Source organism: Hemitrygon akajei, chromosome 31 (genome assembly GCF_048418815.1).
Source record: "Hemitrygon akajei chromosome 31, sHemAka1.3, whole genome shotgun sequence".
Taxonomy (NCBI): Eukaryota; Metazoa; Chordata; class Chondrichthyes; order Myliobatiformes; family Dasyatidae; genus Hemitrygon; species Hemitrygon akajei.
This window is the reverse complement of record NC_133154.1, coordinates 17,818,820-17,834,046: the sequence shown is the minus strand read 5'-3', so window position 1 is coordinate 17,834,046 and position 15,227 is coordinate 17,818,820. Positions and strand designations below refer to the sequence as shown.

Sequence of the window (15,227 nt, the reverse complement as noted above, 5' to 3'; positions counted from 1 at the left end):
ATGACCAACAGTCCAATGATACGCTTAGGGACAGTTCGCAATGTCACCCCACCAACACAGTACGCCCACAACTTAAGAGCCTTGTCCATGTTTTAGGAATGCAGGATGAAACTGGAGAACCTGGAAAAGACCCACATGGTCGCAAGGAGAACGTACAAACTCCTTATAGACAGCAGCAGAAGTTGAACGCTAATCTTGGTGGTGCTGTAAAGCATTATGCTGACCACTGCTGGAAGACTGGTGAAAATTTATAAGAATCTCCACCACAGGAGGGACAGGTTCACTGTCTTTAGCCATGGGCAGATGATCAGACTTTTTTGATCAACACACACAAAATGCTGGTGGAATTCAGCAGGCCAGGCAGCATCTATAGGGAGAAGCGCTGTTGACATTTCGGGCCGAGACTTTTTTGATGCCATGATCTGCGATGTGAACTGCTCTTCATGAAAGGGCAGTGGAAACGATCAATGGCCAAGCTGAAAATGGAACTGGATACGTTCTGAAAATGGAGTATTTGGCTGGGCTGTTGGGAAAGGAACATTAGTGTGTAACTGAGTAATTCTTTTAATGAACCAGGCATGATCGTTGGGCTGAAATACCGAGGCCCATGTACAAGGAACAGCAACAAGTAGGTAATGTGAAGATTTGTACTTATTTTATCTTTCATTTCCTTGCAAAATGTCCCACACTGGTCTACAGCCAGTAAAGTGTTGTGCAGAACCTGTCAACCAATTTGCACACAGCTCCCACAAAGTGGAACAATGATGGTTAAATTTGTTGAGGGATGAGTCATGAACAGGAAGACACAAAACTTCCAGAGAACAGTAGACCAAATAACACGTGATATGAAGGAACTGCAGCTTTTTGTTTTGATTGGGCATTGAGGTAGGGGTGATTGTGCGTGTGTATGTTACTGAGATTAGCTCTATTCTGTAGAGGGACTGCTGAGCAGATCTGGATCAAATCAAGTTACCAAGTAACTGGTTAATATTGCTCAGCAGGCTGGCTGTGTGTGCCGCACAACTTTACAAACAATACATTGTGTACCTTTAACTTTTAATGTTGTATGAAAGAAAGACAAGACAAATATTTTCTGTACAATATCTATTTAGTTGTATTGTAAATGAGGAACAGAACACACTGTTTAAGGTAAACGTATTTACACAACCTGTCTGACACCCGGTGCTGGTCTGTATCAGACACGGTCTTTGACAGGTGCACAAAGCACAGTTTAAAATGGTCAAACGCCAAACCTGCTTACAAAGGCCACTGTCCAGGCATAACGACATGAGATTGTGTGCATGATGTCAAAATGGTGAGAGCACTGCCCCTCTGCCTGTGTTCACCCGCAGCTGCCTTTATCCTGCATCCAGAACATGGGAGCCCGCCTCAGACCATAACCAAGCCCAAATTATATCCCTTGACCTGATCTCGAGTTACAGTACCTTTCCCAAGTTGACACACAAGTTCAGCACCACAGCATCTGGAACAGCTGTGAGCAGACTGTGAGTCTCAGGTAATTCACATACATGCATCTCAAGTATAGGAGAGGATAGGAGCACACTTACAAAGGTGAGACACAGCTCATCCCTACTGAGCACTAACAACAAAATCTGCGGGTCTAATGCACATCTCCAGCTAAAACAAGTGTTCGTGGAGGCTTTACTTCTTTAAAAAAAATCAAAAGTACATTTTAACCAAATTCATCCGCCCTAAGTGGAACATATCCGTGGTTACGGTTCTGGTATTTTTCACACAGAAGTCATCGGTAGGCAGCTCCAGATTTTATTGGAACACTATCGGGAGTGAAACAAGATGGTCTAAGTGGATAGGACACCATGGCTGCAAAACATTCAAGACATCTTAGAGAGAGCCTGCACACACTTGGGGCTTAACAACAGTGTTCACACCAATCTAGTCAACCAACCAATCAGAAACACAACCAACAAGATCCCCAGGCAGCCAGGAGAGAAATGAGCAGGTCTGATGATTTTGGTTAAGGAGAAGATATTTTCCATCTTGTTGAAGAAATGCCTTTGGATCTCTTCCACCCAGCGCTGCCCTGTGCCAAGGCTGACTCCACACAAAGGCGAGTGGTTAGACTTCAGTGGATGATGCATCTCCATTTATGGTTTAAGTGAGACCGTGGCCTGTCTTGGTACAGGAACAGAGGACAGCTCAGCACCAATCTGAGCTCCATTCGTCTCTGAGCAGCTGCTCTCCAGCATGGACAACACAGCAGGTAGCCAGAACCGCCCAGAAAAACAGAGTGAGGGCGGGGGAAGATCCCGGCTACCTTGGATACAGCTGGAGCAAAAATAATGTGTGGTTGTTGGGACAGGGTTACAGGTCTGTTCTTTTGGCCTAATCCATTCCCAAAGGGAACCATACAGTTACCACTGATTTATTAGGGAAAAAAGCTCTTTCCCACGCATCCCCCTTATCTTCCCCTTTCTGATCAAAGTAAATGTGCAGATAATGGGCACGTTTTAACCAGTCAGCAATACATCAGAGGCATTTAGAATTTGAGTCTTGCCATTGATTCTTCCTCAACAATGAATCAACCAACACAAGTAGGGGCCTGCATCTCATTCTGACTATAGTTCAGTCAGTATTCAGGTATTGTTGACTACAACCATTTGTTATTATCACAATAGATCCCATGCTCTTTCCACCTAAACCGAGCGCTGTATATCCTGATGCTAGGCACCAACCTGTTCAGCAGCATTGCCTCAAAGCCCAGCTGCGTCCCTTTGACTGGCACGCAAAAAATATTGAACTTCACTGACGCTCACACGCTTCAACCATGAGTAAAAATTACACCCTCCTCCTCGATATAATCCCTAAATGATCACCCAGTCATGTCGACTTACAGCTAAAAATAAACACAAACAGGAATTTACACTATAGAAACGATCTAGGAAAGGTCTGGAAATTGAGGAACCTGCCAAATGTGCAGAGCTAGAGGTCCACGTTCTTCTGCTCCTGTTGCTAGTCCTTGGGAGTGAAACTCCCCAGAGCAAAGAGAAAGGGGCAAAAACTTCAAGGATATTTTAAAATGACAGAATGATAGAGTTATTCTGATCAAATAGGGGAGGACTTTTTCACTTTGTTATAATTCTTTAATACGATCTACTTATCCTTGCAGACATGGGCTAATTCACTCTAAACCAGGGGTTCCCAACCTGGGGTCCATGGACCCCATGCTTTATGGTATTGGTTCATGGTGTGAAAAAGGTAGCGAACCCCTGCCCTAGATGGACACCCCATCAGTGACCTCCGGCTGCAAGCCACAAGCAGTAAACTGAACACATTTTCCTTTTAAACACAACATGACCTTGTATTGGCAAAATATTTCTGATCTAGATCCTTTATCTCTCACAAGGTCACTCATTAGGCTGTGAAATTCTTCCACTTCTTGAACAAGAGGCCGAAGAACTTATTAAATGAGATGATCAAATACTTTTGCCACATTTATTAAATGTAGGAAGTTCCGGGCAAGCCAGCTCCCTTGCTGAGGCCTGTCGTTTGAGTGCCAGGTATCAGTGTACCTGGCAGTTCACCTCTTTAGCAGTTCAGGTTCCTCATGGTGCAGGGAGACAGCAGCCCGAACAAACACAGGAGACATACATCTCGACTAATCTGGAGAAATTCTCCAGGGTGGGTAAGTAAAGCTTTAGTGTAGAATCTCAAATGGAATTCTGAGTCCGCAAAACTGCTGGCAGCTGCATGCAGAGATGCAGCGAGAGTGGGAGGGGCAGCAGTGACAGCAGAGTCTTCACCCCAAGTGGCTCCATTCCACTGCTTGTGAATGCCCTCAGCAACACCTGGAACCACAGCCCTCGCAGAGTGCAGACGAGCTCCCGCCAGGCCTGGGCTTGTGGCTTAAACCATGCAAAACCAAGCACATGTTTGAACATGCAGTCGGTGAGAAGCCAGTCTCATCATATTAGTATTATACACAGCATTGCAATTAAGTCTGCCTGCACCATAAAAAGGGAATGGTGATCAATAAAACAAGTAGGGAATGCAGTTTACTCCTGCCAGGGACACTGATCTAGTCTGCTGCCTTTCCTTGGTCAAACTTGGGGAAGGTGTGTGAGAATAACAAGGTGAGGGGCTGCTCAGAGCACAGAAACGTGGTTCAACTCTGTTCCCTGTGGGGAGAAGTGGAGCTCCTGAGAGACTGGGTAGGTTAAAGCACCACATCTCTGTCACGCAAGCCACCTTCCATCAGAGACAGGGGTGAAATGAGCAATGTCCTTGGTAGAATCGTGATCAGATTGGCCTGTGGAACAACCTATATCACCAGCACAGGAATGCACTTAGACCGGGTGGCCAATGAGGCAAGTTCACTGGCCTAGCCAAGCAGGTCAGGAGACGGCATGCTGACGGACAGGGCCAGAGAGAATGATGCATCTGTGATAGGGCAGAGGGGACCTCAGCTACTGCCCCGACAGCATCAGGTGGAAGGGACCTAAAGGAGGTCAGGAAACTATTAAGACGCCAGAGGCCGAGGAATTGGGCTGTGGTCGAGTCTGAAGGTGGTCTCACTGATGCAAGTTAGAGTTTGATCTTGAAAGCGGTGGGATGGGCTGATGTCGAGGGTCCTGAGGATTTGAAGAGCGCTTTCAGGATGATCTCCGGGTCGACCTCTGCCGGAGGCTGGTTGGATGGACGGGGCTTGACCCTGGGGAGCTCGGGCTTCTTCACCACTGGACTGTCGCTCAGTCTCCTGCAGCAAAGGTTGGAGGTGATCAGTGATCGACAACCCTGGCGTTTCAGTCCCCTGTCCTCTCCGCCCACCACCCCCACCCTCAACAGCCCCTCCTCCACATGATGGTGCTCATCTTGCCCAGACTAAACCAGCCAAATAAATGTGTGTGAACCCACTCTGCCTCTGGAAAGCCCCACGAGCATTTGGTAGAATAGCAGCAATCGGCAGCACCTAGTCACAAGAAGCCGTGGACTGAGCTCTGGCAGCCGTGGAGGCTGTAGATGGGAAGAGGGAGATGATGAAAAGTCTCCCACTGCTCTCTACGTACAATAAAACAAAATTGTACCAGCAGGCTCAAGGAGGGCTTCCATCCCACTGTACTAAGACGCTAGAACGGATCTCTTATACGGTAACACAAACTCTTGACCTCAATATTGTTTTACCTTGTTCTACCTCAATGCACTGTGGAATGGTTTGATTTGTATGAACAGTGTGCAAGACAAGCTTTTCACTGTTTCTTGCTACACGTGATGATAAACCGTCCCAACTCGCAGCCTGTGGATGTGCTTTGGGGAGAGCACAATCCCAGGGTGCCTTCCTGGGCAAACTCTTTTCCTGACAAGTAAACAGCTCCCTATCAGCCCCAGGGCAGTCAGGAGTCCGAATGCAAACCTGGCGGCGGGGTCTGGGTACACAGTGCCAATCCCAACACCTTCCACATTTGTCAGTAAGGGATCCTATGGGCACCAAATGAACGAGCCCATGAGGAACCAGCAACAGAGGTGGCACATCAGGCAGAGCAGCCTCACACCTACGAAGACCACGGTTCAATCTTGACCTCCAGTGCAGTCTGCACGTTCTCCGTAATCACATGGGTTTCCTCTGGCTGCTCTGCTTTCCAAAAGCGTGTGGGCTTTTTTGGTCCCAAGTGTGTAGGTGAGGGGTAGAAGCTGGGGCGTGTTGATGGGGCAATGGAGGAGATCGGTTGCTGAGAAATAAGCTGGGGAGTGTGATTTATGGACCAAGTTGTATTGTAAGCAAATGAAGAAACTGCCCCAGGTCCAGAAATTGGTGTAGGCAGTGGGAATAGTGGATAAAACTCATACCCAACACAGCCACATGACTCAGTACAGCATGTAGTTACTTACTCCCGTCCCACCCTGCTACAGATTTCACACTGCTGGGTATCCCTCAAATCCGCCATGGATAGTCCCAAGCTCGGCAAAGGAGGGTTGGGCATGGGTCTAGGGTCGGAGCTACAGAACAGCTAACAGAAACTCCAAAAACCTCATCCCTGGGAGAGGAACAATTATCGATGGGCTACATACACTTGGGGACAACTTCAATTGTAAATCATTAGGAACCGTTCCAAATGCTGAGACACCAGGTAAAAATCAGTAGCTGAATCTCTGGCTGGTGGTTTTCCAGAGGTACCCCTGCTTAATCCTGGTGCACATGGAAAGAGGAGCAAGAATACGCAACTCCCATCATCCAATGTGATTGTGGCTGATCTACACTGACCTAATCTTCTGTTTCAGTTTCCCACAACCCACCATTCCTTGCACTTTCAAATATTAATCCATCTCCACTTTAAATTATCTGTCCTCTACCACACCGCACATGGAATTCGACAGATTTAACGCCGTCTGAGGGAAGAAATTTCTCAAATTCTTCGTTTTAAATGACTGACCCCTATGCTTCCCTCAACTACTGAAACCATCTCAACAGCTAGCCTTTCAAACCCTCTCAGAATTTTATGTTTGAGTATTGCCCTGTCATTGTTCTAAGCTTCAAGGAACACAGACCCAAACTGTACCTTCTCTTGATAGGACAACCATCTCAACTCAAGAATTAGCCTGGTGAACCTCCCCTCAACTGGGTCCAGCGTTATTATTATCCATTTTAGTTAAGGGGACCAAAACTGCACGGTATTCTAGGTGTGGCCTCACCAACACCCTGTACTACTATGACAAAATCTCCCTAAACATAAACTCCCATTCCTTTGCAATAAAGGCCAACATGCCATTTGTCTCCTTAGCTGCTTGCTAAGTTTTTGAGATTCATTCACTGGAACAACTGGATCCCCTCTTAACTTCACTCATTTCCAGTCTCTCTCCATTTTGATATGGAGTGCTGACGTTATTCATCGCCACACTAAGTTCCACTTCAATTAATCTGTACATCCTATTTCAGAATCAAAATGTCTTCCTCACCACATGTTCCTCCACCTAATCTTGTATAAGTGACGGGGTTGGAAGCCTTGCATTTCATTCCCTCCCCCAGGTCAATAATGTAGACAGTAAATAATTGAAGGACAAGAGCTAATCCCTGGGGCATTCCACTAGTGGCATTCCCCAGACTCAGCTATTCTAGCTGTAACCCACACAATGCTGGAGGAACTCAGCAAGACAGTCAGCATCTATGGAGAGGAATAAACGATTGAGACCCTTATTCTAACTTTTTGCCTTCCACATGACTGCCAGTTTTCAATCCATGCACCAGCTGCCTACGAGGTCAAAGGCCTGTTGAAAGCCTAAATATATTAAATGTACAGGTTTCCCTCTGATTAACTGGCAGAGCTCAGCTGGTTTGTGGAGGAGAGCAGGAGCTGGGATGTGGGGTGGGGGAGGAACATTAGGGAGACACCTCAGTATACATGTTATATTTCTCTAACCAACTTACAACAGGATTGGCTGCTCTGAAGTGATGACGTTTCCATTCATGTGAAGGTTGCATTTCATTGGCTGACCTGTGGAGGGGAAAGGGCATATCCAGTGAGAAATCCCCAAACAAACAGACTCATGCCTGGAAAGTTTTAACTCCCCACCCCACCCCCCACAACCCTGGGCAGTTTCAAAACTCCCCCAACCTCAGCCAGTTTCAATAACCCCCAATCCACACTGTTGCAAGGCCAACCCACCTACCAGTGTGACCCTAGACTGAGCCAAGTTTCCACAAGCCTCAGGTGCTCCAGGAGAGGAGGAGAGGATCAACACTCTGTTCATTCCCATCTGTATCAAAATGATTTTGCTTTCCATCTGAAACCCCTCCACCCTAACTGAACCCTCCTCACCCTCCACAAAGCATTAGGATGCCTTCACAACCCTTCCTTATCACTGTGCAACAACTAACACCTCGAGAAACCCGCTCAGTCTCTGTGCAACATCAGTGTTTCCTTTTAAATCCTTTCTCCCGTCCTCAAACTGCACTGACATTGCCAAAGGGAACTGAGGCACAATCGACTGGTGTGCAGACCTCCCTGCCACGGGAGAGGGACCGACATCAGACACACAGTCGGGACCCAGTGCTGGGGGGTGAGGGTGCAATTTTGCTGCAACCAGCCCACTGTGACACTGAGAAATCCAGAGCCTCCATTCTACAGGAGCTGGAGAATGGAAAACAGAGAATGGCTTTGGGGCAACCACTTGTCTCTGGAGGAAGGGACTCCTGCTCCCAAGGGACTGAGGTACTGGCCAATCTCTCTTTAATGGGCTTTACGTTGAAGTTCAGGGCAGGTGTCAGCACCAAACTTGCCTTGCTCTTCAGCGCTGATGTATGAGGCACTGGGAACAGGGAGGGAGGGATTCCAGTACAACTGCCCCAGACATCGGTTGCTACAACCCAAACTTCAGCAGGACGGGATTTACAACAGCACTTACCATCTAAACATCTGTTGTTGTACTTCTTGTAAGCCGTGATGGCATCGTCTTTTCTGACGAAGACGACTTCTGCAACTCCTGGGTGTACGAGGCGGGCACGCTTCAGAGCGCCACAAACACAGAACAGCTCCTAGAAATGGGAGGAAAAGCAAAGAGTGAATCCCGGAACCCATGCTCACCTCTGTGCACCAGCCACTCCACCACACCCCCTTGGCTTTGTTCTCGAGCAAAGACCCTCGCTGGAACTACAGAGTGAGGGCTGAAAATCAGGGATTTACACAAGCACTGAAGGCCAGAGTCACTTCACGGATCTCTGGCAGCCCCATCGCAGGAACCGAACTACACACCAGCTCCTGCAATAACTGCACTACAAAACGCAAGGTATTATTCTGCACTGTCTATGATAATTCCTTCCCTCTAGGAATGGAGCAGATCCACAACCTGCCAGCACTGCTCCATGCCCAGGGAACAGGAAGTGGAGGGAGTTGGCACTCATTGCCATTAACCCACACACATTTAGGACACTCTTTCTTCTGTAAATCCCCACACCGTCTCTGCCATAAAGGCCTTTTCAAGAACAGCCTTAGACAGCTCTTTCTCCATAAATCAGAAGGACTGCAGTGGTTCTCAAGGAGGCAGCTCACCAGGCGTTGGCAGGGGAGGGTGGAAATGACTGAGACACTTGCATTCTGGAGAAATCAAATCTAGATATGGAGCCCAATCAAACTCACCACTATATCCTCCTCAGTCACACGTGGATGGAGATTATTCACAGTCATTTTCGTTCCTTCCAATGGGCTCAGATTTAGCTGTGAAGGAGAGCAGAGACTTACTGCATTGATAATAACATGGGCAGAGCATAACTTGAGCCCTTAGCTCTGGTTACCGGTCACACAGTAAACATCAGCAGGGGATGGACTGAACTGCTGGAGTGCCTAGGGGTGATGTGGATGTAGCACTGGCCACGCCGCAGCCTAAACTGAGATTGGAACCTACGCTGGGGATGTGCGACTGGATCGGACACCTCCCTGGGAGACGCGAGACCAGACCAGACACCGACCCAGGAACGCCAGACCAGGTCCCAACCCGGGAACGCGAGACTGGGCCCCGCTCGAAACATGCTCCCGCAACACCATCGGGGGCAGGGGAGAGCTGAAGGCAATTTACACTTCAAAGCCACAAGAGCAGTACTTAACAAACACAAGCAGCCATAGAGTTGAAGGAAGGAGTGAAGCCCAAAGATAAAGCAATGAATAAAGATGTGAACTGTCATGAACCACGATTAAAAACAGAGACAAACAAAAAAGTGTCAGAACTCTGAGATGGGTTACAAAAAGAAAGGAGCATACAGAGGACCATCAAAATGGGGCAGCAAGGCAGTGTAGTGGTTAGCACAAGGCTTTACAGTACAGGTGACCCAGGTTCAATTCCCAGTACTGCCTGTAAGGAGTTTGTATGGTCTTCCCGTGACTGCGTGGGTTTACCCTGGGTGCGCCGGTTTCCTCCCATACCAGACGGTAGGTTAATTGGTCATTATAAATTGCCCATGATTAGGCTTGTGTCAAATTGGGGGTTGTTGGGCGGTGCAGCTTGAAGGGTCGGGAGGGCCTATTCCATGCTGTATCCCAATCAACAAATAGTTTTTTTGGTCAAAAGAACAATGTGCATCTTCAAATAAACAACTCTGATAGTGTGAGTGAAGATAAGAAGACAGCAGAACAAAGTGAAAATGACAGCATCCTAGACTTCCAACACAAACAAACGCTCTTTCTTTTACATTAGTGACAAGGCCAGTTTCACCTCATTGTTCCCAGCCTAGAAGATAATAGTTTTGCAGTTAGTTCTTAAATGGACATCTCATAATCAGAAAAAAACTACAAAAAGTTGCAAACGCAGCCAGCTCCATCATGGGCAACTGCCTCCCCAGCATCAAGAACATTTATTTATTTATTCAGATACAGTGCTATAGACCCTTCCAGCCAGGCCACCCAGCAGTTCCCAAATTTAATCCTAGCCTAATCATGGGACAATTTACAATGACCAATTAACCAACCAACTGGTATGTCTTTGGACTGTGGGAGGAAAGTGGAGTACTCTGAGGAAACCCAGAAACCCATGCGATCATAGGGAGAGCGTACAAACTCCTTACAGACAGCGGTGGGAATTGAAAGTGTTGTACTGACTACTAAGCTACCTTGCCGCCCCAATCTTCAGATGGTGTTGTCTCCAAACATCTGATGGACTTCCATCACTCAGGACATGCCCTCTTCTTATTGCTACCATCAGGGCGGAGGTACAGGAGCTTGAGGACACCCACTCAACGTTTTAGAAATAGATTCTTCCCCTCTGCCATCAGATTTCTGAATGGACAATGGACCCATATACACTCCCTTGCTGTTTTTTTGCTCTTTTTGCACTGCTTATGTAACATTTATTCATATTGTAATTTATAGTTTAAAAAATTATGCATCACACTATACTGCTGTCACAAAACAAGAAATTTCACAACATATGCCAATGATAATAATTCTGATTCTGATAACACAAGCAGCATTGTCCCTGTGCTAGGAGTAATAAAGCTTCAGAACGCTGATGCAACGATGGCAGGTGAACGAAAGAGCCCCTGGGGGGAGAGTGAAGGGGTGAGGCTTGTTAAGTTGAAGCGCAGTGCCTGCAGAAAGCACATTCTTGATGCAAGGGGATCAGATCACAGACACTGTGGAAGGTACAGCCAGATACTGTGATAAGAAAGCTGACAGGAAAGTTCTGATTAGAAAGCAACTGCAGTCTGCCAATGTATACACTTTGGGGCAAAGCCTATACCTTCTCCTGTGGGTCGCAATTCTATTTTATTAAGCTGTTTGTGGTAATATTTTTGTTTATATTGTGTGTGTGAGATATGCGTTTAGTAGATGCACTGTGTTCTGGAAGAACGTTGTTTTGTTTGATTGTTATATGTATAGTCAGATGACAATAAACTTGAACTTGAAGAACGGCAGGTGAAGTCTCACCCTTCCCCCCACGATTGGGGAGTGTGGTTCAATTCCCTAATGCAGCAGTGAGCAACAAACTGTGCGCAGGGATCTTGAAAGACACAGAATGCACTCTGAGTATTGGCCCTCTAGATAGGAGAAACAGGGCCAGTAGCATCTGGTTGTTCTGTGAGGAAGAACCATCCTTTTATAGGCCAGTAATTCTCAACGCAGGTAAATTTTGAGCACTGTATTACTTCAACCCCCTTTTGGCGTCACTTGTGCCGAATTAAAAAGTGCAGGGAGCAAGGAACAGGAAAGAATTTCCCAATGGGCGCAATGGCACCCAGAAGTACAAATCAACACGGGAAATGGGTCTGGCTCAAGTGGACAACTCAGTTGGCTGAAGGGCTTGTTTCTGTGCTACACGACACAATGATGCGATGTACCCTAGATTTCAGCAACCTACGGCAGCAGTGTTGCATTTGAAGATGCAAGCACAAAAGTCTAACTGAGGGACTCAACAAAGTGACTGTCTGAAAATTTCCGGTAGTTGAGAAAATAATTGCACCAAAAAATGGCAGAGGGCAGGACCAAATGGTTTCTAGCTCAGGAGTTGATGAGATCACTTCGGATGTCTCAGCTATATTTTTCCAGAATTCCTCTCCATTGGAGAGCTGTTCCTGCAGGTTGGAAAACTGTGCACACGACTGTGCCACTTAACAAATGTTAAAGAGGTAAACCGGGGAATTATACACAAATTGGCTCAGTATAAGAGCAAATTCAAAAATAACATGAAAGCAGAGTTTCTAAGGGTAATTACAAGACAGCAGCTAAACAGCACACCTACAGACTGGGTAAGTGCTTTGTGAAACACCTCCCCCATTCAGACACCAGACTTCCAGTCCCTATCACTCCCATTCTCACACATCGGGAACTGAACTGCAACAGTTTGCTTTCACTGCTGGGTCAGATTTACGCCTGTGAATCTTGGTTAACCGTCAAGGTACTCGGACTTTGATGCATTGAGGAGGGGTGGGTACCTCTGGAGGCTTCACATCTTCAGCTGGCTCCGGCTCCACCGCGAGGGCTGGTGCTCTTGATACATTTGTCGAAGGTCCCGAGCGAGTGAGGGTGAGGGGAGGCTGTGGAGGAGCAGTGTACGAGTCGTTCTGGACCACTTTGGTCAACGGAACAGACTTTGCAAGAGACAGCTTTGAGGCAGTCAAACCAGGCTGCAAAGAGCAGAGGAAACAAAACAGGGTTAATCCTGCTCAGGTAAATTTAACCCAGGCACATCATACACTAGTTATTTACGTCGATCATTATGACTAGATGATTCTTTGGACAGTTATGACACTTTAATACTGAACATTTAAGAATTTAAAAATACTGGACAGAGACTGAACAGGTCTCAGATTTGTAATACAACCCATATCAATATAACTAAAATCTCTGAGCAGTTAAGAACCTATCTTACATAATTCATTTATTCAGTGCCGTGTCGTATGACGTGGGTGATCATGGTCCTAACCATGATTGTTCTTGGTAAATTTTTCTACAGAGGTGGTTTGCCATTGCCTTCTTCTGGGCAGTGTCTTTACAAGACGGGTGACCCCAGCCATTGTCAATACTCTTCAGAGAATGACTTCCTGTTGTCAGTGGACTTGAGATATGCACCAGCTGCACACGTAACCACCACCTGCTCCCATGGCTTTATGTGACCCTGATCCAGGGGTGGGGGGCGGGGGGTTAAGCAGGTGCTACACCTTGCCCAAGGGTGACCTGCAGGTTAGCGGAGGGAAGAAACACATTACACCTCCTTTGGTAGAGACGTATCTTCACCCTGCCACCCAAATCTCACATAATAAATCCTTCTAATGATGAGGGTCCTGCTGTGCCTGTTCAGTGAGCACATTCTACTCACATTTCCTGCGTTTAGCAATCATCTTCCATTGCATTGTCACTTTACAGTTCTGTAACTTTAAATCATTTCTCCTATACATTTTCAGATCAAATCACATGGGACTGACTTGGACCCCTGATTTATTGCTCCTGACAACACAGCAGCACTACTGTAATGGGCCCTGTAAAAGTACAAAGGTCAGATGGAAGGACCAGAGATGGCAAGTTTCCCAGGGACTGCAATGGGGCAGAGATCCATGGATTCTGCAGAGCTGCAAACATTCTGTTGGGTGGGGTGGGTCAGAGCTGGCAAATATCAATGCTGGGTGCACCGGATCAAAGATATTTAGAACATGTAGGTTAGAATGGCTCACAATGGGCAAATTCCCTGCTAGGGTGGGATTGTTTGATTTATTTATTGAGATAGAGCACAGAATAGACTCTTCTGGTTCTTTGAGCCATGCTGCCCAGCAGGTCCTAATTTAATCCCGGTTTAATCACAGAACAATTAACCTACCAACCGGGATATCTTTGGACTGTGGGAGGAAACCGAAGCACCCAGAGGAGACCCAAGTGGTTATGGGGAGAACGTAGAAGCTCCTTACAGACAGCAGTAGGAATTGAACTCAACTCACTGGTACATTAACGCGCATAGTGCAGCGATATCAAAAGCCCTGCTGGCAGGAATGTGGAAGATCACAGCGTCTAGCTGAGTCGGAAGGTTTACATGCAGCAGTATTTCCTGATTAGCATTCTCGCATCCACACTGAGACAGTCTACCCAAACATAGCGTGGAGAGGTGGCATAGCAGGAAGAAGCACAGATAAGACATGAGGTGCAAGGTTAGTGAATCTGCAGGACTTAACACATGCGCTGAACAAGGAAAAGCAGTAATCTCCTAATCAATAGATCAGATCAAAGCTCTGCAGTCCCATTAGATCTAGCTGTGAGTGGTGGAAGACAATTAACAGGAGAGGGCAGTTCAGAATCAGAAACAGATTCAGGTTTACTATCGGTGACACACGTCACGAAACCTGTTGTTTTGCGGCAGCAGTACAGTGCAACACGTAACAAGTAAATTATAATGAGAAATATTTAAAAATAAGTAATGCAAAAATAGAGAAAAATGTGAGGTAGTGTTTATGGTCCGTTCATAAATCTGATGGCAGAGGGGGAGAAGCTGTTCCTGACACGTTGAGAGTGCGTCTTCAGGTAACTGTACCTCCCCTCCGATGTTAGCAAATTGTTTTGAAGTTCAAAGTAAATTTATAATCAAAGTACGAATATGTCACCATATCCAACCCTGAGATTCATTTTCTTGCAGGCATTTACAGTACAGATACAATAGAAAGCTACACACAAAGTGACAAACAATCTATCTGGAAAAGACAAACTATGTAAATACAAGATAATAAATAAATGAAAAAATTATACTGAGAACATGAGTTGTAGAGTGAAAATGAGTCCATATGTTGAAGAATCAGTTCAGACTTGAGATTAACCAAGCTCATTCAAGAGCCTGATGGTGAAGGGTAATAACTGTTCCTGAATCTGGTGATGTGGGATCTATGGCTCCTGTAACTCCTTCCTTATGGCCACAGTGAGAAGACAGCATGAGCTGGATGGTGGGGATCGTTGATGATGGATGCTATTTTCATGTGGCAGCGTTTCTTATAGGTGTGCTCAACGGTGGCAAGGGCTTTGCCTGTGATGGACTGGGATGTATCCAGGGCATGTCCTGGATGGCAAAGGTCCTTAATGAAGGATGCCACCTTCTTGAGTCATTGTCCTCTGAAGATGTCCTCGATGGTGGCGAGACTAGTGCCCACGATGGAGCTGGCTGTGCAAGAATCCCCATCCTCAGCAATAGTGGAGAGAAGGCTGAAACATTCACAACTACGCTCAGCCTGATCTGAGAGCTCCCCGCTACCACAAAAGGCAGTCCTTAGTTAACTTGATTCAGTCTAAATGAAG

General features: G+C 46.5%; 1 protein-coding gene across 3 annotated transcripts in view; it reads right to left on the bottom strand.

Moving 5' to 3' along the window:
* Positions 1-1,089: 1,089 nt before the first annotated feature.
* Positions 1,090-15,227, bottom strand: part of poldip3 (polymerase (DNA-directed), delta interacting protein 3) — a 33,599-nt gene continuing 19,461 nt past the window's right edge. For 2 of the 3 annotated variants that reach the window (XM_073033552.1, XM_073033555.1), the window contains exons 5-9: positions 12,392-12,583; positions 9,108-9,185; positions 8,377-8,506; positions 7,400-7,466; positions 1,090-4,735 (exon numbers count right to left, since the gene is read on the bottom strand). In XM_073033552.1, the coding sequence (XP_072889653.1) occupies positions 4,564-4,735; positions 7,400-7,466; positions 8,377-8,506; positions 9,108-9,185; positions 12,392-12,583 (639 nt within the window). In that variant the 3' untranslated portion in view covers positions 1,090-4,563. The remainder of the gene's footprint in view (positions 4,736-7,399; positions 7,467-8,376; positions 8,507-9,107; positions 9,186-12,391; positions 12,584-15,227) is intronic. The other variant, XM_073033554.1, reaches the window with a different exon arrangement.